The 25,317-nt window shown below is 37.8% G+C and overlaps 1 protein-coding gene and 1 long non-coding RNA gene across 10 annotated transcripts in view; one reads left to right on the top strand and one right to left on the bottom strand.

The window, feature by feature from the left end:
* The window catches only part of LOC136266375 (uncharacterized), a 54,753-nt gene extending 42,572 nt beyond the window's left edge, over positions 1-12,181 (top strand). For 5 of the 9 annotated variants that reach the window (XM_066061394.1, XM_066061393.1, XM_066061395.1 and 2 more), the window contains 5 exons: positions 10,952-11,062; positions 11,113-11,193; positions 11,248-11,313; positions 11,379-11,413; positions 11,985-12,181. In XM_066061394.1, coding sequence (XP_065917466.1) covers positions 11,042-11,062; positions 11,113-11,193; positions 11,248-11,313; positions 11,379-11,413; positions 11,985-12,087 — 306 coding nt within the window. In that variant the 5' untranslated portion in view covers positions 10,952-11,041 and the 3' untranslated portion in view covers positions 12,088-12,181. The remainder of the gene's footprint in view (positions 1-10,951; positions 11,063-11,112; positions 11,194-11,247; positions 11,314-11,378; positions 11,414-11,984) is intronic. The other 4 variants (XR_010706083.1, XR_010706084.1, XR_010706082.1 and 1 more) reach the window with 4 other exon arrangements.
* The window catches only part of LOC136266381 (uncharacterized), a 34,409-nt gene extending 14,000 nt beyond the window's left edge, over positions 1-20,409 (bottom strand). The window contains exons 1-3 of the long non-coding RNA XR_010706094.1: positions 20,282-20,409; positions 20,129-20,226; positions 19,968-20,073 (exon numbers count right to left, since the gene is read on the bottom strand). This is a non-coding gene — a long non-coding RNA (uncharacterized lncRNA). The remainder of the gene's footprint in view (positions 1-19,967; positions 20,074-20,128; positions 20,227-20,281) is intronic.
* Between the last annotated feature and the right edge of the window lie 4,908 nt (positions 20,410-25,317).

The raw sequence follows: 25,317 nt of genomic DNA, 5'->3' as shown, positions 1-25,317 counted from the left end.
ACTGTTTGACGTTGCTTTGGCCTGAGAGGTGCCTTTTGACACACCGCAGTAAGTACAATGCAAGCTTACCAGTGTCCTCCTGTGTGTCCCATTCATCTTTCCTGACAGCCAAAAGTGTCGATTCGGTGGCAGCACGTGATGGCTTCCTTTCGTAACAGAAATCGTCCGTATTTTTCATAGTGGCTACTTTGATTGCAGAGGTGTTTTTCGAACAGTTCTTGATTCGTAATGCTGTGTAATGGGTTGAACATAGCTGACAACGAAGTGTAATGGATACTGCATTTTTCAGACAATAATTGATAAGGCTGGGGTGCGCAGCACCATTTCTTTCGCAGTATGTGTGGGCTCACCAGTCATAATAATATATTACAACAAAAAAAAGTTAACAAGTACACACAAAAAAATTGCAATTTTCAACTAGAGTAGGGACCATAGCACATCGATAAATAGTACTGAACAAGCTGGAGTAGTGCGCGATATTAAATGGTCCTTACTTTAGTTGAAATTTCCAAAAAAATTTGTATACTTGTTTGTATTGATTAATATTGATGTAATAATTATGCTGATCCATTAATGATCTGATATGCTATGACTTGTACTAGTCAAGATCTGGGTGACCAACATGGTGTACTCTGTCGGCATTGTCAATGCTGAGGCTAATGTGTGTGTGGAGAGATTTCACCCTGTGTCATGAAGACAGAGCGAGGTTTTAGCTGCCACTCGTACTGTGATATTGTTGAGACCATTCATATTAAAGAGCACACAGTATTTATACAATAATTGATAATTAATAATTGTTGAAATAATAATTGAAGTCCAGCTTCGTTAAATAATAAATAATAATATAAATCTCAGTCTATCTTCTCAACACTCCCGAGGGAAGCAAAATATAACTGTGGAAATGTTATCATTTAAATGTTTTTGAATTGCTAGTCGAGCTTGAGTGGCTGCCTTTCTTTGCTGTTTGATAGGTTCAATTTGGCTTGGAACAATACTGTTTCTAACAGCATCAATCTTGTCTACATCAGTTACAGAATTATCAAGATCCTTTGGTTTATCGTTTTTGTTTACATCTGATTCAGTAATAGAGTTATCAGGGTTTTCTGGTACTTCTAGTGGATACAAGTGGTTCACTGGTCTTGTCATAATAATGTTTCCTGGTAATTGTATTTCGGCTGATCGAATTTTGGAGTCTCTACTAACTATTAGTCTTAATATTTTGCCAATTCTTCAATTGCTTCTTGGCAAATTATCATCCTTTATGATTACGATACTGCCCTCAGTGGGTTCCTTCTCACTATGTGACCTAGGTTGTCTATGTTCAAGTGGATTTCTTTCCCTTAAACTCAAGAGATATTCATCTCTCCAGGATTTCCAGAATATGTCTAGATGTTTTTGTCCTTTCTTCCAGTGTTCAATCAATTTAGTTGCTGAATTCTTAACAACTTGGAATTCAGGATCACTATGATCGTTGCCATCACCAAAGGGACTGATACCCAGTTTTCTGTTGGATGCTAAAAAATGTGAAGGCGTTAGTACAAATCCTGACTTTAAATCTCCATAAACATACGTTAACGGTCTAGAATTAAGTACTGCTTCTATCTCAGCTATCAGGGTTATCAACTGTTCCAAAGTGAAATGTTTCCTTCCAGTAGCCTTCCTTAATGATCGTTTAACCATACCGACAAGTCTTTCATAAAAACCCCCTTGCCATGGGGCAAGAGCAGTTGTGAAGTTCCATTTAATTCCCTCCATAGAAATATAATTAAGTACATCCTTATTTTTGAACACTTGCCTCCACTGTTTATCCAAAACTGTATTTGTTAATCGAAACTGTGGGGCATTATCGGAGATAATTAGGTCTGGTCTACCCCGACGTGATACAAATCGTCTGATACAATTTAGAAACTGAGTTGCAGTCAGGTCTAGAACCCACTCCATATGGATAGCTCTAATCGACAGACAAGTGAACAAGCATATCCAGACCTTCTTAAGTCCAATTCCTTGTTTCACATATAATGGTCCCAAGTAGTCAAGCCCAATAAACTGAAATGGGTCACTCCTTGAAACTCTCTCCCTGGGCCAGGGTGGCATGTTGGGTAACTGGAATGAAGGTCCTTCATGTCTATTACAAATCAAACATTTAGAGATCACATGCCTTACTTGTGTCCTGCCTTGGGGAATCCAAAACTCCTCTCGTATTTGAGATAAAGTATGTGAAACTCCAGCATGAATCAATCTCTGGTGTACTTCGCTGATTAAAAGAGCAGTAAAACGTTCATACCTTGGAAGTAGCTTGGGATTCTTAGTATCCTCATTCAAATCAGCATTACCCAACCTTCCATAACATCTAAGCAGCCCAATATCATCAATTTTAACACCAAGTTGTTGTTGAATACAATTCTTTCGATGTTTCTCAATATCGTTGAGCACCTCATGATATTTTCTATGTTGTATCACATAAAACCAAAGTAGTGTAGCATTTCTAATTTCATCTGAATAAATGGAACCTTCCCTCATATTATTAAACACTTTCTCCTCCAAAATCTTGTGTTTTCTCAGAACTCTTTCTTTCAATTCCTTAGAACATTTGTTTAACACCATAATGTAAATGAACTTGATACAGTAAACAGTTATGCGAAGTAACTTTCGTAAAGAGGAATATTTGAATTCATCTATTGTTAGTGGAGATGGATAATCATTGTGGACTTGAGAACCATCGTTAACATTAGTAACTTCGTATATGACTTGTGAACCTTTCTTACAAATTTCCAACAAGTTATCCAGCTTATCTGGTGTAATGTCTGGCATGTTCCAACTAGGCCATGTTGTTTCTTCAGATTTCAACCATTCCGGTCCATGCCACCATAATTTACAATCGATAATTTCTTGAACAGTGAGCCCCCGTGTTGCATAGTCTGCAGGGTTTTGTTTTGATGGAATATAACAAAATGTAATGTCCTTTTCCATTCGTATCTCCTTAATTCGATTTTCAACAAACAAAGGTAACAATTTTGAACTCTTCATCCAATGTAAAACGCATTCAGAGTCAGTCCAGAGATATCTCTTATATATTGGTAGTTTAAGCTCCTGAACAATAAAATTTGCAGCACGTACTCCAATTAAGACACCTCATAATTCAAGCTGTGGCAATGTGATCTCACCAGAATTGTTGGCATTCTTCTTCTTTCCAGTGCTGCTTGGTGCCAAACGCATCTTAGAAAAAACTAGGTTTACAAAAGTCCCACAACCTGTAATGACTCGTAAGTAAACTGTAGTAACATATGACTAAATTGAGGCATCACAGAATACAAGTACCTCAAAGACCACGTCATGTTCACATGTTGCAATGAAACGTGGGATTTTTATCAATGATAGATGTTGAAATGTTCTTGTTAATTTTCGGAATTCCTGACAAAGTGATTGTGGCAAATGTTCATCCCATGATAATTTATGTTTCCATAGACTCTGCAAGAACACTCTTCCATGAAATGAAACTGGTGTGATCAGACCCAATGGGTCATATATCTTGGCAACAAAACTTAGTACTTCTCTTTTAGTAATGGTCACGTTTGATGAAGGGATATTAACATCAGCAATCTGGATATAATCCTCAATTCGATTCCACAACATTCCAAACAATCCAACAACACATCCCATTACCTTCTGATCATCAGGTAAGCAATCAAGAAATTCCTGAGAATTTGAAACCCATTCACGTAAATTCATTGATGCCTTTCTGAAGATATTTCTAGATTCAACAAATATTTGGTAGGCTTCATTAACTGATTCAGATCCCATAGTAACATTATCCACATACAAATTCTCAAGAATTTTCTTTGCCACTAAACTGTTCTCATTTTTCAGGTGAAATTTCAAAGTTCCTTCCAGCAGAAATGGGCTACATACTATTCCGAATGGGACACGACAAAATCGATAAATGTCTATATTACCTTCTAGTTTATCTGGATGTTCAGGATCACGAAACCATAGAAAACGTGTCACATCCCTTTCCTCCTGCTGGATCCCAATTTGCAGAAAGGCCTTTTCTACATCGGCCAAAATAACAATTGGGTATGTTCGTTGTCTTAATAACACTCCACACATATCAGGTAGGGTTATAGGTCCTCGATATAAACAATCATTTAAACAATTAGCACTCTTACTTGCCTTAGCTGAGGCGTCATAAACGATTCGGACCTTAGTGGTGTTTTTAGAAGGTGTCAGTACTGGATGGTGTGGTAAATAATGCGTCTTGTGATCAATTTCTTTTTCTATAACCTTTTCAATAATTCCTTGCTTTAGTTGACTCTGTAAAATATCATCATACTGTTGTAAAAGAGTTCTATCAGCTTGAAATCGTCGTGACAATGATTTCATTCTCCCGTAAGCCACATCAGAATTATCAGGTAAGTGAGGTTCAGGCCTCTTCCATGGCCATTTAATCTGATATCGTTCTCCATCATGATAAATTCCCTGATTGAGGGCCTTGTCATCACCATCCATCTGTACAGGGTCACTAATACCGATTATGTCTAAACTCCACATATCAGTCAAGTTAGGATTCCTTACCACAACACTATCTGCAGCTGAAAACAAATTCAGTTCGGAAACACTTTGGTTCATCTGTGTCATAACAAAACAAGCGGCTAACTGCTGATCAACATTAACATTACTGTTAGGGTCCACAAACTTCCCTGTAAGTAAATATCCCAACTTAGATGACAACAATAATAAACCTGACGGCAGCACAATCCTCCCATTATCAACAATGCTCCAAAAGTAATCAGATCCAACTAAGATATCAATGGGAGCTGTATCTGATGGGTCCGGAATAATATCAGCCAGTTTCTCAGGTGAAATCGATTGAAGAAACTTTAAATCTGATGGTTGAAGTGGTCCTCTTCGAATGGGACTAGTGATCTGAGTCAAAACATTAGCATTGAGGTCCATATTTGAATTCTCTTTTGTAATGATGGTAAAATGGACAACATATGTATCAATGGTCTGAGGACACTGTGAACTAAACGTAGAAATAGATAATGTTTCTTTTCTTTGAGAAGGCAAACTCAATTTTTTAGCAATTCTTTCTGTCATGAAAGTTCTCTGGCTAGCACTATCTAACAGTAGGCGAGCTGATATAATAGATCCATTGGAGCAAAAAATTGGAACTAGTGCTGTTTGGAGAATTACTCTTTCCCCATGCGTTAATAACATATGATCTGTACTTACTGCAGGTGTAACAGTGTTTGTGCTAGAAGTGGTTTCAGTGCTAACAACCAACTGGTTATCAGTAGATGACTGGTTAACAGCTGTTGTTTCCGATGAGGAAGCAAGTCCTGGTGTTTCTGACGAAGAAGTAATTCTTGGACGTATCCTGGAAGAACCAGCAGGTAGTTGATTAACAGCCGTTGTGTCAGGTGATGGAGCAAACTTCTTGGGACATATACACCGGTTGTGGTGACCACTTGCTCTACAGTAGCAGCAAGATCTCGAGTGACCGTTAACACATTCCCTAAAAAGATGACCAATCTTGAGACATATAAAACAACGACCTTGAGAAGTAAGTAGACGTTTACGATCTGCAACAGTTTTAACCTTATCACAATTGTCGTTAAAGTGACTACCTTTGCAGAAAATACATACATGGGTATGATGGCTTACGTGATTGACTCTGTTGTTTTTCAAAGTTCCTTTTACTGTCAACTAGAAAACTCTCAACTGAATGATAACCTTGTTTTTCAGCAAGTGGCTTGTAAGAGCTTTCACTTCTTCTCTGACTTCTAATTTGACTCCCCCTAGAATTAGAGTCATGCCTTTGTGCATTTTCATGAATTGAAACATATCGGTTAAGTGACTCTCTTAATAACTTTACTGTCCATGTTTGTTCAATGTCCTTTGACTCTTCTAACCTTATGATTACCTCAACTGGAAATTTTGATAGTATCTGTTGTATAAGCATACGTTGCTCATTAACCCTCTCTCCCTGAGATTCCAACTGTCGCAACATCTTCTCCATGGTTTCGTAATTATGTTTAATATCACTAAATCGATTTGTAGCCATTGAGAGATGCTGTAATTTGGAATACAAGGCCTATATTATGTTCTCTTTCTTACCAAACTTATCTTGTGATATCTTCACGGCTGATGAATAGTTATCGTTAGTGACAGAAATTCCACTTATCGCAGTAGCAGCTGCACTGCGAATTGAACCTTTTAGGTAGTTGAACTTGGTGACATCTGGTATATCCTGTTCATGCACAGCTGTGCTGTACACATCCCAAAACTCTTGCCATTTGAGAATATCACCATCAAAGGTCGGAAGACTTAATTTGGGTAGCTTCATTTTCACATTGTTGTCTGTTTGTGATTCTGTAAGGTTTCCAGACGTTGTCAACAAGGGTGAGGTCGCAGGTAATGTCAAAGGTCGCATAGCTGCCCTTTCAGCTTTCCTCAACACCCTTGCTAGGCGCGCTTCCAGATGCGCTGTTGTCTCTTTGGAGTCTAATAATAGTTCGATTAGACCTCCATCTCCATCCGTAGCCCACAGATACTCCTTTTCTTCCGTTTCCTTTTCGTCGCCAGCCTTCATTACGTTTACCAAGGTCGTCCATTCCTGGTTGCATCGTTCAAGGAGCGCTATATTCGTTGAAAATCGGTGAATAAGATCGTCCACCTCAGTCTCCTCCTGGTCCAAGTCAGTCTCATCCACTGGACGTTCCAGTATCGTCTTTGCTTTCTTAATGTAACTCTGCAGTCGCGCTTTTGTTGGTCCAAGCAATCTTCTTATGGGTCCCGACATTGCAAACCTCGCGGATAAAGCCAAGCCAAACTCTAGATCCTGGTCACAGCACCATTTGTCATGAAGACAGAGCGAGGTTTTAGCTGCCACTCGTACTGTGATATTGTCGAGACCATTCATATTAAAGAGCACACAGTATTTATACAATAATTGATAATTAATAATTGTTGAAATAATAATTGAAGTCCAGCTTCGTTAAATAATAAATAATAATATAAATAATAAATCTCAGTCTATCTTCTCAACACCCTGTGTCACAATGGTGTGGGTGTGCGTGTGTGTGGTTGTGCGTGTGTGGGTGTGCGTGTGCGTGTGTGTGTGTGCGTGTGTGTGGTATACTATACTATACTATACTATACTATACTATACTATACTATACTATACTAGATAGTCAATGACCTCAGCATCAAAGTGACTGCTAAGTTGGTCATTATTTAAGTTATGGATGTGAGTTGTACAGTAAAGCTTAAGACACTTTGGGTGGTACCTGCTGTGATATTTTTATAATTTAGACCACAGCAAGGTGAAATACTCGAATTTTATTAGCTACTTACAGGCATCTAAATCCTGTAGATCCTATGTTTATGTCTCAATAGATCCCTGTCTCTGGGGGATACAAAACATGGCAATTGCGTGCCTGTAACATTGGGCGTTTAACTGGATAGCAAGGTATGTTACAAGTTACAGGGAGGTTATCGGACTTGTTAATGCTACATTTCTCGTGTCACAAGCAGCAGTGAAGGTACAACAACGAGCTGTGGTCTAAACAGCTCTAAATTAGTTAGACATCGAAACACAAGATTTAGAAACCCTCAGGCCCTGTAGTAGCACCCTTGCTTTGCTTGTGCGCCACAACACAGGGCCTTTTGAGTTTCTAAATTCCATAGAACCCTGTGTTTTGATGTCTTAAGTATTATTTAGTGTATGGAGCTTAGTCTCTTGGCACCAAGTAGTACTTCTTATGGAGGTTTTCTTGTTGGGTTCTTGATTTAGATGTTACAAAGAGGTTCCACTTCACTCAAGATGTCTGCGCGTATCTAAATACAGTAATGAGATCTGGGACTACCCTTATTAGTGAGGTGTCCTGGTTTGAGGGATTTTAACAAGTACGCTAAAAAATGGAATTTTCAAATAGAGTAAGGACGATAAAAAGTACTTTAACAAGCTGGAGTAGTGCATAATATTAAATCATAGTAAAACAGTAAGAAGTGTTATATCTCTACTGTGCTCAAGATACCACAATGGAAATGCACGGTAGAGATATAACACTTCTTATTGTTTTACTGTGATTTAATATCATGCACTACTCCAGTTTGTTTCAGTACTTTATATTGATGTGCTATGGTCCCTACTCTAGTTAAAAATTCCAAAATTTTTGCTAACTTTTTTTTGTAAAATAAAATTATTATTACTGGTGAATCCACGCATACTGCATCAAAAGAAAGAAATGGCGCCGTGCACCCCAGCTACCATTTATCATCTGAAAAGTGAAGTAACCATTACGCTTCGTTATCAGCTATGTTCAACCCATTACACAGCATTACGAATCAAGGACTGTTTGAAAAGCACCTCTGCAATCAAAGTAGCCACTATGAAAGTACGGACAATTTCTGTTACGAAGGGAAGCCATTACGCACTACCACCAAATTTACACCTTTTGCTGTCAGCCAAGATGAATGGGACACAAAGGAGGACACTGGTAAGTCCATGAAGAATGTATTGTATGTACTGTGGTTTGCCAAAAGGCATGCGTCTGGCTGAAGCGACATTGAGCAGTAAAAAAATCAAGCCCAAAGCCCTGAGTTACACTTGTCTGAAGGCATCAGTCAGTCAATCAGTAGAAAATTCCACGTAATTAAAAATTCCATAGCAACTTGTTGAAAGCATTTCTGGTTGATCTGAATACTTGTTTGAGCTTAGTTTTACCTAACTAATACTGCCTCATCATCATCAGGGAAAGGTGAGGCTGCCATGCCCAAACCTTTGTGGTCCCTACTATACAGCACTATTGTACTGTATGATAATCGTACAATAATTAATACCAGTGGCAACTGTCCTAATTTGGCCATTCCAAATGAGAATGTATTATAGAGGTGCACTAATATGGAAATTTACTGATAGCCGATATTGGTTCTCCCATCCTGCACATCATGTCTGGAAACCTCTCGTTGAATGTCATTATTGTCATTGTTTCTCTAAAGCCATATTCTGAGCTGTTATATTGAACTTTCTATAGTTTGCATTGCTAAATAGCACAATATAGGATAAAAATGAACTGATGGTTGCTAGCTATCACTAGCCTTTAAATCCTCAAGGCTTCTCTAATAGAGTAGTCACGTATGATGAACATGTGTAAGAAGAAATTGGAAATTTTAATAGCCATGATTGAAGTAGGGATTAAAGGTCCACTAGTATAGCTGTAGGTATAGTTGACCTCCCTTCTATTATTTCTTATGATCCCTAGTCAAACATATAATTTCTATTTTTTTCTTGTACTGGTTTGCTTACTTTTTGAAACAAAATTTTATGACTGCACCAACACTTACCACATCAAAGGAGAGAGTGGTACCAGTTAGACATAGGTTATTGTAAAATTCAATTAAGTGGCTTGACAAGTGCCCCAACTATCTATTAATAGAATGCATTGTAGCCATTCCACTTCATTTTTGCTCATTATACAGCATTATAAATGAAGAACACTATGAGTAGTGCCTCTCTCTTTTCCTTCACTGAACTTTAGTACTGTATTTGAAGTTACGCTCCACCATAGTGTGATCACGTGATGTATTGTATGCCAATAGACTCAGCAACGTGCAAAGATCAAAATGCTTCCAATTTTAGCAACCTTGCATCATTGAGTATGGGACATACCGTAGACTCCAGTTATTAGGCACACATGGTAATTAAGTGCATATTGCATGTTAAGCGCATATGGTAGACTTGTGTTTGTTAAGCGCATATGGTGGAAATCGCCTCTGCCACCTCGCACTACATAGAATTGTTGTCAGAATCTGAATGAATCAGACATGTCACAACACACTCGATGCCTCGCCAGGCCCGTGTGTAGCAGATACTGCCGTCTGTAATAACGATAGCTGTAGCTGCTACCTGGCTTCTAAGGTTTCCGTTTCCACGACTGAAGCAAATTATTAACTGGTGTTCAAATCGCTTGAAAACTGTAGTGGGTACAACTAATTCCCTCCTAGCAGAAATTCCTTACCATAATTTATAAGCGCATGTACTTAGAGATAATGAGTCACTCTCTAGAATTCCTATGCATATAATTACATGAAAATATCAAGGAGAAAACATCCTGACCTCCTGGTAGATTCTGTAAGGGTTCGAGCGTAAATCAGATGGCTGCAGGTTCGAAGCTACCTAGGTTCAAACGCACCTTAAGTAGCTACACAGGTGTCCAGATTAGGGATGGATAATTATTCAATTATCGTGATAATCGTGATTATTTTATTGGCAATAATCGGCATCGTGTACTTTTCATTGACTAGTGATAATCGAAATCGGCAATTATCGGCAATAATTGTGGTAATCAGAGAAATATTTGTAAATTTTCGATGTAATTTAACCATTCAATTAACAATTCATGATGTGTTTAGTGTTATTTCATGACAAGAATTGAGTTGATAATAATCGTGATATTTGTTCATGGCAATAATCGTATTGAAAAATATCAATATCGCCCATCACTACTCCAGATATTAAATTTTTAAAATCACCATAACTCAAAATATTGTCTACTAGCCTGCCTGCCTGCCTGCCCACCCACCTGCCCGCCTGACCACAGTTGCAAGGCCAGAGGCACCGTTTTACTCCACAACAACAAACGCTCTGGTGGGATGTACCTTTTGTAGTTCCGATGAGTGTCTGCCTTCTGTTGTTTGCCATTGCACTAGTGGTTACTGAGTTATGGAAGGTTTATTCAGCAGCATGTGGGAAAGCCTAAATGTAGATAGTGTTCACTTTTTTTTTTTGTTTAGCCTTCCGCCCACACCAAATTTTGAAAACATCTGGGTGGGAAAGTAAGTGTTGTTTGATTTGGCCTTTTCAGAATAAGGTGTGAGGTGTTTAGGGGCTTTGGATTTAATAAAATGGTTTCTTTACCCCTTGGTTACTATGGTATTTGTTGTTTAGGTCAACAGATAGTGAGATGGGATGTAAATCAATGTTTGAAGACATATCATGGTCACAAGAATGATAAGAACTTAGTAGGATTAACAGTAAATGGGAACCATATTGTGTGTGGTAAGTGACTGTTGTATTAGAGTATTTCACACCTGTTATGCTCTCAACAGGTTCAGAGAATAATTCGTTCTACTTTTATTGTCTCTAAACACATATTGTTGTATTGTTTTAATGTTCCTCGGAGTATTCTAGTAAGTTAATCATACACACAGCAAACACTTTATACTAATCGTATTTCTTATTAGCCTGGAACAGCAGAACCACCAGATAATGCTGAAACTCAGTTTGTTAGTGCGGTCTGTTGGAAACCGGTAAGACCTAAAACTGTCCCTTTTACTGTATTTTTTTCACTTTCCCCTTTCTTTTTTTTCTTTAGCGTTCTTCAGTATTGTTAGCTGTAAATAGTTTAAGGTTTGTCCACTATTTTTGTATGTGTGACCAGATCTGCAAAAACCCATCACAATCGTGCACTCTTCAATTTATATTGTACATGACCAAGTGTATGCTCTGGTGCCTCACATACACCAAGAACTTCTAGAATTACAAAGTAGCAACAGCAGAAAGATTGAGTTGTACAACTACATATAGCGAACTAAATTACAGATACTTACTAAAATGGTTGTGACTTACAAACCTAACAATATACAGAGTTGAGACTTGCACCATTGTGTTCAGTATAAATCGTTTGCAGATTTTTCTTGTATCACCTTTCTAGAGATTAATCGCATGCTATCCCATAACCTACATTCCTATTTGTCTGCTGCGAAGAATTTCAAGCTGCTTTTGAGTAGGCGAATAAGATGATATCCAAGTTTTTACTTTCTTCACAAAAAAAAAGCATCAAAAAGTTTATAGAACTTTTTTTTTGTAATGTGTATGTATTTTATCCATGGTTTCAACTGTAAAATTAAGCTTACACGATTATGTTGGGTTTTTGCAGATCTGGTCAGTGGTCACACATGTAATCATTCATACTTTTCAGATGCTGGAGGTATCATAGAAGAACAAGTCAATGGAGTAGATATTTAATATTTAGAAGTTCAACAGATTTCTCTCAACACAATGTTTATTTCTCCATTTTGTGACATTCACAATATGTTTTGTTATGTGCTCAGTAGAACAATTGTACTTATACAACACATGGTCTCTTCAAATGTATTATTTTTTACATCAACAGTACTGTTGTAGTTGTTCCTTTTTATACTGGCTGTCAGAGTAGAGCAACACTGCATATTGGTCAGAATAACTCACCACTAGCTCTTGGAGCAGAGTGACATTGATTCTCAGAGGAGGACAACATTGGTTCTAAGAGCAGAACGATGCACCATTGAGATAGAACAAACCAGTCCTGTTTGGTTGCATGTGTCCAAGGACTTACCACAAACACAAATTCAAGACCTGTAACATGTGGCTAACTTCTTGCTTTGCCTACACAATTAAAGGTCCACTGAAATCGTAAAATACACTTTGGCTATTATCAATCCTTGCTACTAATGGGATAGGTTGGTACATGTGATTTAGTTAGATTTTGTTTTGTTTAGCAGGTATAACACATTTTAGTGTATTGTGGTTTGTCAATTATATTACGTCAAAATGCATCAGACAAAGAAACGTTAGTACATGTGAGGTGCCATTGAAGCGAAAAAGCGTGCATGTACAGCTATTCAATTTAGTTTCATGTCCTATCTACCGTGACAACTTAAAAAATGGTAAGAACTTGTACTACAACTAGTTACAAGCCAGAAAGTTAATTTATGCTGGTCTTGTGGTGAAGAACGCCTGTTAAAGGGACTGTAAATCAACAGTGCAGTGGTCGAAACACATCTGAGTTTATTTCTTAAGATGTTTTGAATACACAAGTGTCCATACAGCGGGTGGAGGTAGAGAAACGCGAGGAAAAAACTGATGGCTCCACTGGCAAGACATCTGTACCAGGTGGAGAAAAGCGATTCAGGAAAGGGTAATATAGACACCATTGTTTATTTCATAGTACTGCTAACCCAGCTTTGTAAATAAATCGAACCAATCTTACTTCAGTGAAGCATAATGAAGTGTGAGCTTTGATAGTGTGAAGCATACAGGCGACTACAGAACAACTCTGCTATTGTTTTCCGGCAGAACGTTCAAGTAATCTTGGAACACTGAAGTTGGATAGACTTCCACCGTTTATCTACCTTTCCCATTGCAAAGTGTGTAATAACTTGTCTTGCATCACAGTGTGACGTAACTAGACTTTGTGGCTTAATATCTCTACAACATAATTGAATTATTAAAAAGGTACATTACATGATACAAACAACCTATTTATGCAATAAAATGGCAACATTTCAGTGGACCTTTAACATATGAAAATGTTGAACCTCTGGGAGACAACAATAAGGTGTCATTGAAGTGGTTAGTAGACCTATTTTGCAGTCAAATGTATTTAGCAGGTGCACAATTCAGACAAGTATGTTTATACTATGTAATGTTTGATGTGATCTTGTGTTAAAATTTCTAGTCATCAAGTCTAACTTAATAAGTAAATCCCTACCATAGTGATCCTGCCCACCCTGTTAAATGTTAATGGACCCATACATACCACATCAAAGAAAGAATGGCACCAGAATTAATGATTTCATCTGAATCCATCACTCATTGTTGCTCAAGAATTATGTTGGGGTAGCAATGAAAATAGTAGAGGCCAAATGAAGCAGCACACAGCCACAGGGGTGTACGGAGGGAGGTTTCCAGGGGTTTCAGGAAACCTCTTTGGATTTTACACAGTACATTAAGAAATTGAAGCTTCAGTTTTCTAGAATCTGGAATCTATCATGGAACAGGACACTTTAAAACTTCTATAATAGTTTCTCACATGATAGCAACACCTATGTGTTTGGTGAAAAGATCGAGATACTCTAATAATGCAGTCAGGTAATATAAACTACTCTAATATAACAGTCACTTAGCTTTAGTGGAAACCACTTTTCAAAATTCCTGTGTACGCCCCTGAGCCACCATTTTATGTCACAACGAACTGCTCCAGTGGGATGTGCCTTTTGGGGTTCTGACAAGTGTGTGCCCTCTGTGCTTTGTCTTTCTTTTATCTTCAATCAGGCTGGCCGTCTTCTTCTTACACAATGACAATATGTTAATTTTTCCTATCAACACTTCCTTAAGCAGCATATTTAGATGCCGCAAACTTATTTAAATGCTTACGCTTGGTAGATACCTGTAACTTCATGACAGGTTCAATGCCTAACATGATCTTGGTTGATTAATAACAATCAAGCACCGAGACCACACCTCTTAACAATCTACCACAATGACACTCCCCATTATTATTGGTCTAGCTGCATTTCATAATGCCAGCACAATGAAAGTTTAATATTATAGTGATGAGATACTCTAATACAGCAGTCATCCTAATAGAACAGTCACATGTGTATAGGTTGTATGCTATGCAAACAAACTACAGTGGAATCTCTCTATTATGGACATTTTGGGACCCGGAAATTTTGGCCACTTTTGTTGTGATATAGAGGTTTTCCTCTTTCAGAGGTAAAAATGTGTTAACCAGACCTGTTGGGACCAAATTTTTTTCCTTACTATGGAGGTATTGTGTCCTTAATTTGGGGAGTTTGTTAAGGGAGGTTCCACTGTAACAATACTTAATGAAGATTAGTCACTCAGTCTCTGTGAATAGAACTCACTGGGATCATCATAGCCACGACTACTCACTACATAAACCACGACTACTCACTACATACTATTGGTGCCTTGATAGCAACATAGCTTGGTAGAATATGTGCACATAAAAAAAATTCACTGATGACTTTATAATACGTACTAACTCGCACACAACTTTGCCAGTCACAAGATTGCATTTTGGAATGCTTGGTTTGTCCTAGTTTTCTGTGTTTCTGTATGATCAATAAAAATAGGAAGTGACATCACCATGACTGCCATATAAGTACTGCCACATGCTCATACCAATTGTCCTTTTAGTGCTCAGTTAACAAAAGTAGGATCAATTCTGATCATGTCATCAAGCCATTTATGTTATCACCATATTATATATGAAGAAATCATTGCATTTGGAGTCTTTGTTCAAAAAACTAAAACATGGTATAAATAGATACTTAGAATAAAAAAACTATGTACATTTACACTAATCCTTTCATTGCCATTTCTTTCTTACTTAAACAATTGTTTGGTCACGCAAGTTTCAGTGTGTGAGCGCATATGTTTTATTAAAGGTGTGAAATAATAATTTGACACTAGTAATTTGTGTGGTTGTAGTTGTATGCGGTTGTGAATGTATGTTATAACTTTTGGTTAGTATAGTTTCCATTATGGCTAGTTGTGAAGGTTTCATACTGTTCTATTATTGTAGTTGATCTTTATCAATTGCTATTGTTTGATTAGTTATTGTCTAAGTTATACTGAGAGTGAGTAGTCACCCAGCTGTTACATTGTGTCAGGGCCACATTTTAAGTAGCTTCACCCACTAGCTTCAATTTCACTAGGCCAGAGGAGAGTGGCCTAAGTGGCTTAAACATTTTGAGTGGTTTAGACATGCTTCAGGACTTGCAGAGAAGTCAGAAGAAAACCAAGTCAGTACATTGATCTACACAACGAGCTCCAAGGTAGAATGACATTTTTCAATCCGTCACAGTTGAGGATCAGAAAAAGCATAGCACCATTTTCAAGATCATTTTATTGGTTGCCAAAGCATTATTTTTGAGAGAGCTACCTTTAATGCTCACATACAAAAAGAAGGAGAATCAGCAGACTCTTTTATTACTTCTTTGTATGGGCTAGCAGAACACTGGATTTGGTACACTACACGACAAACTAATTCATGAATGTATTGTTGTGGGAATCAGAGACACTGCTCTGTCAGAGAAGCTACAAATGGATCCCAAACTCAGTTTTCAGAAAGCTGTCAAATTACAGCAACCAGCCATTAGGGATGTGGATAAGACTACAGATGATGTAATTGATGCCCTCCAAAAAAGGTGGCTACAATCAGTTTAGCAGCTACAGCGTAGCGACAAATGATTGATGCAGAAACCTCTCAGTAAAGTGGGCAAGTTTCATAGTAAACCACCAGTTTGTTCTCGATGTGGACAATATCACCAATACATCCACAACGCCAATGTCCAGCCAGAGACGCTACCTGTCATCATTGCTTCAAGAAAGGACACTTTCAATTGGTGTGCTGATCCAAGGCTGTGGATGATATTTCAGACAATGACTCAGATCTTCAAGCACCAAAGAACTATCTTTCCTTGATACAGTTTCTTCAGAAATTTCCAAGGCTTATGCTGTGTGAAAGGTGCTTACCACATTGATCTCAAACCTGATGCTACACCTTTTATCGTATAATGGGAAATTTTCAAGGGACGAAACTTTCGCGAAACTGTGTAAAATACAATTTTCGCATTTTTTAATTCACAAAAGTCTAGAAAAAGCGGCTATGTGTATAAACCTGAAACACTTCATGATTATATTTTCCCAAAGCTATCATTACTCGCGAAACTCGCGAAAGTTTTGTACCTCGAAGATTTCCGGCTATACGGTACTCTCACAGTACCTTGTAGAGTAGCTATATTTCTCATGGAGAAGATCGAAACTGAACTGCAATGAATGGGAAAATGGGGTCATCTCTCAAGTTTCAGAACCAACTGACTGGTGTGGTGGCATGGTAGGTGTCTCCAAACGTGATTAGAGAGTCAGAATTTGTGTAGATCTCACCAAACTCAGTTAGAGTGTGTGATGTGAGCAACATATACTACCATCTGTTGAGCAAACTCTAGTGGGAGCTACTGTGTTTTCAAAGCTGGTGCAAACTCAGGCTTCTGGCAGATTGAACTGACCAATAAATCAGCAACTTTCATAACTCTTTTCAGCAGATATTGTTTTAATCACCTCCCATTTGGGATTACTTCTGTTCCTGAACATTTTCAGTGATGTATTTTACAAGGCCTTGAAGGTGTGGTTTGCCTTATTGATGACATTCTGGTCTACAGATAAACCCAGGAAAAACATGACACCTACTGCTGTTTTAAAATTAGTTGCTGCAGCAAGCATCACACTCAATCCAGCCAAATGTGAGTTCTCCTGCAAAGAAATCAAATTCCTGGGACAGTTAAGAAATCCAATTCCTGGGACAGTTGTTTGATACACAAGTATCTGTGCTGACCCCAGTAAAGTCAAAGCCATACTATAGATGAAAGCCTAAAACATTTCTGAATTACGCAGATTTCTATGAATGACCAACAAACTGGACAAATTCACACCAAATCTGGTAGAGAACACTAAACCTCCCTGTGATCTCCCGAGTACTAAAAATCAGTGGATTTAAGAAATTAGTCAACAAGAAATTTTCAAACAGCTACAAAGCCTGGTGAGTTCAAACTGTATATTAATTACCATGTTTGACCCTTGTAGGAAAACCTGTGTAAGTACAGATGCATCATCATTTGGCCTAAGGGCAGTTTTGATTCAACAATGAACATCAGGGGAGTGGAAGCCAATTGCTTACATCCCAAGATCCATAACTCTAACAGAACAGCAGAAGCTTTGGCAGTCATGTGGGCATTTACTTTGTCTTTCTTTTTACATACAGACTGATCAAAACCCCTTGTTCCGTTGTTCACCTCCATAAGGTTTGGATGAACTTCCCATCTCAGTCATACAAGGAGAATGATATGAGAAATAAACAGCAAGCTAATTACAATCATTGACACAGAGCAAGAAATGTAGAACCACTACTTCCAGGAGAAACAGTATGGTTGCCAGATTGTGAGTCCAGGGGAACAGTACCAGCATAATATAAAGCATAATAGGCTGGAGTGCTATGCTAGCATGATGCTGGCATATTAGGTATTTAATTCCATGAAAATATACTATACTCCCTAATAGAGCAGTCAGTGGAAACTACAAACTACAATAGACCACTAAAATGCATTGTAAATAGCTTCTTAGATTGATACTCTCTAACAGAACAGTCACTTGGTAGTGAAATACTCTAATAGAGCATTCACTGAGTAAAATGTTTCAAGATAATTGTAAATGTTGCTAACATAGGAGCATAATGCAGACCTACACAAATTATTGTACCTCCAAATGACTCAATACCAGATTTACCAACCAGCACTGAGACTATGCCAACTAACAATGTTTTACCAATTTACCAACCAGCAGTGATAGCCAGCAATTGCATGATTTAGCACTTGTACTAGAAGTGGCAGAGTGTCTAAATCACCAGATAGATTAATTTCTAGCAGACTGATTGAACTTGTTTGTTAATTTTTGTATGTCTTAGTTTTATGTATCCCAGAATGGGAGAGGATGTAGTACTGTAATTTGCTTTTTTTAACTTGTACAAAAATTTCTTACACAAAAATTTTTACACAAGATCGAACTACTCTAATAGAGCAGTCATCCATGTAAACTATATGAAAACATTTTTACACGAAAATTTTTTATCATGAATTTTTGCACAAAAATAAAGTGAATTACAGTAATATGTGGTAGTTGTATGTTATACTAAATGTATGTTATGTGTGATTGCAATTGTGTAGTTGAGATTTCATATTGTTGTATTGTAGTCGATCTTTATATTGTACAAGTACACTAAAAAAAATGGAATTTTCAAATAGAGTAGGGACCATAACACATTGGTAAAAAGTACTGAAACAAGCTGGAGTAGTGCATGATATTAAATCACAGTAAAACAATAAGAAGTGTTATATCCCTACTGTGCTCAAGATACCATAATGGAAATGCACAGTAGGGATATAACACATCTTATTGTTTTACTGTGATTTAATATCGTGCAGTGCTCCAGCTTGTTTCAGTGCATTTTATCGATGTGCTATGGTCCCTACTCTAGTCGAAAATTCCAAATTTTTTTGTGTACTTGTTTGTTAACTTTTTTTTATAAAATAAAATTATTATGACTGGTGAACCCACATATACCACATCAAAATAAGGAAATGGCACCACTCGCCCCAGCTGTCAATTATCATCTGAAAAGTGAGATATCTGTTACGCTTTGTTGTCAGCTATGTTCACCCATTACACAGCATTACAAATCAAGAACTATTCGAAAAGTACCTCTGCAATCGAAGTAGCCACTATGAAAAATACGGACGATTTCCATTACAAAGCGTCAAAGGGAAGCCATCATGTGCTACTGCCAAATTGACACCTTTTGCTGTCAACAAAGATGAATGGAACACAAAGGAGGACACTGGTAAGTCCATGAAGAATGCATTGTATGTACTGCAGCATGCCAAAGGCAAGTTTTGGCTAAAGCAATGTCGAACAGTGAAAAATTCGTTTTCACTGTTCGAAGTCGTTATCGAGTTATATGCTTATCTGAAGACATCAGTTGGTCAGTTACTCAGTCAGTCAGTAGAAAATTTCATTTTAATTTGTTTTAAAAATTTCATAGTAACTTTTCGAAAGCATTTCAGGTTGATCTGAAGGCTTGTTTGGGCTATGTTGTTTTACCTATTATACAGTATTACCATACTGTATGATATATGCTATTGTTTGATTAGTTATTGTCAAAGTTATACTGAGAGTGAGTAGTCACAGAACTAGCTACCATATAACCTAAATATTTCGAGGGGCAAATTTTTCACGGTTGAGCAATGTTGCTAAAAATTAAATTTTCGTGGATTTACAAACACTAATGAAATATATTAGACTATATGGAGGTATAAATATTTCAAGGATAAAATTTTCGCTGGTAACACCCAAAACTGCGAAATCAGTGAAAATTTCCCCCCCTCAAAATATTTAGGCTATACGGTATTTCCTAGATAGCCAGATGTTATAGGCACTACATCCATACAAAGAAATCCTGCAACACCCAATGCAATAGCACAGAGTTTCACTCAGTTTACACCACATTGCTCTCTCATAATTCAAAGAAACAATAATGCTTATTGTCATAAGAGTAGCTTACCTTTTTCTCATAGGACAAGGAGTGTACAGCTATAATATTATCACCTCCCATTCATGTAAATGTTCTGCTTCTTGTTGTTTGTGATATTTGTAAATAACTTCACTCACTATAGGAACAGAGAGGGATAAAGGACAAGGATGAAGGTACAGAGGTTGACTTACATGTCACATTAGGAATGAGGGAGTCATCATTAGTCATTGGTTCATTACACAAGGGACACCTGCTGTATTGTTTAAGACTTGATGATATACAATCATAACTGTGGAGTGAACAATACAGTCAAGTCACAACCACATATACTATGTCTAACTAACCAGTAACTGTGTCCACAAGGAATGATAAAGGATTCTTAAAGATCTCTACAATGAGACAAACGCAACAATAATGTATGATTTAGTTAGCATGTACTACTGTATATACACATGTGGACACTCTTTTAATGTACATTCTCTCACACAATTTAACGAAGAAGTGTGGTCATAAAAATGTGCTGCATGTGCAAATTGCTAGCCATTTTAGTAGGGAAAAAGAAATGCGTTGTCAAATGCAACTAACCTATTAAATAACGATAAAAGTGGGTAGTTTGATGAGTAAAACTATTAATAAACTTGGACATGGAACAATCAGTCTACTTTTCAGACACTAAATGGAGGTGATTTAAATTTCGCATTCATAAACCACCTATACAGAAAGTCTTTCCATTATTCTTTTTCAACAAAGCTCGAGTCTTGATAAAGTACAACAACAAGGTTTCCATTTTGGGTAGTGATTCAATGATGCAGTAATACAGCAAGTAGAAATCCTTCAAAAAATGTTTGCCTCCATTGACTTTACCAATCTTTTTGCCCCACACAAATCCAGATTGCTTTATGTAAAAATGATATAATATATTGCCATGCCTTCTTGTTAAACCTGTCTATATCTCCAGAACTATTCATTTATTTGCCAGTCCTAAATTGTATGTTACAGAAAAAGTAAAAAGAGAAAATTTTACATGTGAGTAGGGAGCATAGAACAAATTGCAATGAAACATCTTTTGTGTTTTAGTTTATTATGTCAGTTCATCTAGCTATACTGTGCCATATGAGTGACCTGACAAGGTTATTGACAAGGCTGAAATTCTGTGGGCACAACAGCTGTTGGTCTTGTTGACAAGTGCTAACCTTGCTCAGCAATATTATGTAAGAACATTTAACACTTTGTAATTCACACAGTCACTTTTCATAGTAAGGGGCCTGAAAAGGGTGTGTCATTTAGTCACCATTGTATACCTATCAATTAATTTTTCACTAATGAAATTCAGAATATACCCGATTGGATATTTGGTAAAAGTTTGAAATTGCCTCCTCACCTTTCATTGGTTGACTTCATGTACAAACTGAGTCCTAGCTATTCAGTGGATGATTAGTACGACTAACATGCAATACATTCAGTTGCTGTCTTTATATATTCCACCAAGAGAATTGATAAGTATTATTAATTTCAAATTTCAAACCAAAGGGTTGAAAGGCTGCCAAATGGGAATTAAAATTCCTAACACGTGTAATGAAATGTTTACTAGAAACCAGCTTTACATTGCCTTCACATGCACAGTACCTTAGCAGTATTGGTTTAGTCTCGTCCTCGCAGACCCATTCTCCGGAGTGGCGCTTATCGATTAGAGATTATAAGCGCCCCCTCTGAAAGGGTCTGGTGAAATTCCCATAACATTTTTGTCCGAGAAATCACCAACTCTGGCAAGTGATAATTGGTGTTTAATAACTACACAAGAGGTGACGATTTGAGGTAAGCTTTGCTTTTGTAAAGTCTGTACTGTGCAGCCATAAAATGATAAAATACTGTTTAATCATCACTTTGTAAAATCTTGTGTAAGTATTAAACACCAATTTTCACTCGCCAGAGTTGGTGATTTCTCGGACAAAAAATGATATGGGCATTTCACCAGACCCTTTCGGAGGGGGCGCTTATAATCTCTAATCGATAAGTGCCACCCCGGAGAATGGGTCTGCGAGGACGAGACTAGTATTGGTTAGGCCCAAAAAAATGTCAATCTAGCTGAAATACTTGCTACGAATATAATTATATTTCATTATTGAAATTTTCTACGTACTGAACTGGCTTACTGATGTCTTCAGACAAACTTAACTGAACAACAGCTATTGCTACAGGCTTGATTTTTAACTGTTAGATATAACAGGTGTCTTTTTGGCATAATGAAATACATGCATCATGGACTTACCCTCCTTTGTGTACCATTTCTTTTCACAAGGTGTTAATCACCAATAACTTTGTGTTGCCTAACACGAAGCCATTGGTGATCAGAGTTCCCACCACTCAACCCATCTTTTGTTGATTATATGGGTGGCACTTGAAGGAGACAGCTGTCTAGCGATTATTCATAGAGATAACATTGGCTCCTGTTGTAGCATTGTAAGGTATCTTGGACCCCCTACAAGGTGCTAATGCAGCCAAATTCATACTCACATCCACTGACCATATGGAGTTTTCAATGAATGTGTATTCCTTGATCCTCCACTAAGGTAACGACATTTAATTATTAAATCCCTGCCCATATTGCTATTTACCTGATATTAACATCATAAACTATGTTGGGATGAACAGTGGGGCCCGACTACTGAGGATGGAGACCCAACTTTTCTTGAAATTTTATATGCTTCACAATCTAAAGACATAGAGATGAACCTAACAATTGATACAGACATCATGCAATCGAGGCATTGTGTTAGGTACCATGAAGGGGGAAAATGCTCTGGCCATGCAAGATTAAATGCCGTGACTTGTTAAAGGTATCTAGGATGTACAGCTAGTTGGCCCCATGTCCTCAAGTATATTGGTAGCTTATGCAAATTACAGTAAGAAGTTACATTCTGAGTCAAGTGAGTTATCAAATTCATATCAGCTACATACCTAGTTGCCATTCCACTTAGGACCCATGGGAAGATTACAGTCTGTGAACATAGGGAGTGAAGTAAAGGTAGACACTGTTCCTGATATCAAGCCACATCACTACTACAAATATGATAGTAATAACCTCCCACTGATGCTTTGGCATACATAATCCAACCTCACTTCAACTGCAACTATTGCAGGTATTCTTACATTTCTTCCTTGCTTACCTTATTTGCTTACATATTTTATGGCATTGTTATGTGGTCATAATACAAAAAAAATTATCGCGTTAGGAGATGTCAAGCATGGATCTACCTAGAACCAAAGGGTATTGCATATACACTATTCCTTACAGCAAAATATTTGGACACACACTTTAACAAATGATACATCCAACGAACAGCTTGCATGGTTTTGTTATCGCTTAAGTCATGATGCATTAAAGTGGAGAAGGGCCCCACAGTGGCAAAGGATATGAGATAATCAGAAGTTTGATGGAAGTTCTTTCTTGTTGTAGCTCATAAGATGGATATAGTATGCATATGGCTGTACTACTACAACTGTTCCCACACTCAGCACATCCTACTGGCAGGCCTTTGGAGACAGTTGACTGAAGCCTGTCCTTGATACGCTTAAGATTCTGATTCCTGTTGTGGATATTGTAAGGTATCTTGGTCTCCCCTCCCACACACACACACACACACACACACACACACACACACACACACAAAGTGTTAATGTAGGAGATAGCCGTACTCATACCCACATCTACTAGCCAAATGTTGTTTTCAAACCACAGTGTAATACTCCTCCACTAAGGCCATGAAAATTTAATTATTAAATCCCTGCCCAAGTTGCCATTTGGCTGACATCAACAAATTAAATATGTAACTACACCACTTTTCTGACTCAAGTGAGCTTATTGAGCTAGTTGCCATTCCACTTAGGAAGTGTTGATGAATAACTAATCCTATTTGGTGTTAAGGGGGTGATTGTGCATGTGTTCTAATAGACAGAAATATGACTCTCAACTGATATTATACACAATCCCACTGTGACTCTTACAAAGAGAACTGACTCTTACAAAGAGAACAGGGTATTCTGTATGTCTGCACCTAAGTATTAGCTCCTATCAGTAGTCTCAGCAACTAAAAAAAAAAAAGCTGCTGACCTATAGCTAGGCCTATTAGGGCAGTCCAAATGTGGTTACCCACTCTGTTACTGATGCCAAGCCATATCATTACTGTAATTGTGATGGTAATGACCCACTATTGCTGCATTAGTCATTGGTTCATTACACAAGGGACACCTGCTGTATTGTTTAAGATTTGATGATATACAATCATAACTGTGGAGTGAAGAATACAGTCAAGTCACAACCACATATATTTTGTCTAAACTAAAGTAAAGGAGTGATAAAGGGTTCCTTCAGAGGAGGTGGGAAACGTGCACATGAGCCCAATGGTTTGTACTTATAAGTGTACTGGACCCCCTCGGGTGCTGATATGACGAATACATGGCTATGCACATTAAGCCCCCTGGTTTTTTAGACTTGGAATATGTCATGTGAGATCTCACACCAGGCCACAGATGCAGAAACTGTTTAGAAAGACAAAGAAAGGATCAAGAAATTAGTTGATAAACATCCAAGATGTCATCCTACGCAGCGTACTTAAAGCCTCTAGATGAACATGCAAGGCCTCCACAAAGAAGGCTAGAAATGAGTGTCACAGCCACCTTTCAATTATTGCTGCCTGCTATACCCCACCTTATAATCTCAAAAATTCAGTTAGCACAAAGAAATTTTTGTGGTGCTTATTATGTTTCTATAGCCTCTCTCTGGGCCAGGGTTCCTTTAAGATGTCAAAACATATTGGAACAACAAGAGATATCAATGTTCATAATGTGTGACTGTCTCTGGGAAAACCGGTCTTATCGCCCATTTAAAAGTATTGAGATACTTTGGTTTTAAATATTCAGAGTGTTGCAGCTGGCCAGTGGTGGTAGCTACGCATACCAAATGTTCACACTTTTCACTTACCTTCCAGATCATTCACTGAAGAAGTAGCCAACAGCCAAGTTTCCCGCCATTTTTAAACCGAGGTTGTCTGTATCAGGCAAGCTCCAGAAGGGTGGGAGGTGGGGCACTGGAAGGTGGGCAAGATGGTGTTCAAAAATTGAAAAGGAACGTGTTGGGGATGAATTAGGCCAAGTTATGGGCCATTCGGGGCTTAGAATTGGCTAAAATGAAAGGAAATTTACAGCACAGGTCATTGTCCAGCACCACGGAGCTGTACAGCCACACACAGCCATCTCCTGGTTGGCCAGGGCTCCATCAAGACTCCAGACCACTCGTACGGCTCGCCACTGTGCTTTAAAAAAAGCAGCCAGCAAAAGCAGACCACTTTAATCTGGTTGACCGTGACAGTGAAATTTGATA

Source organism: Dysidea avara, chromosome 9, assembly GCF_963678975.1.
Source record: "Dysidea avara chromosome 9, odDysAvar1.4, whole genome shotgun sequence".
Taxonomy (NCBI): Eukaryota; Metazoa; Porifera; class Demospongiae; order Dictyoceratida; family Dysideidae; genus Dysidea; species Dysidea avara.
Note: the sequence above shows the minus strand (reverse complement) of the source record. Positions and strands in the feature narration are given on the sequence as shown.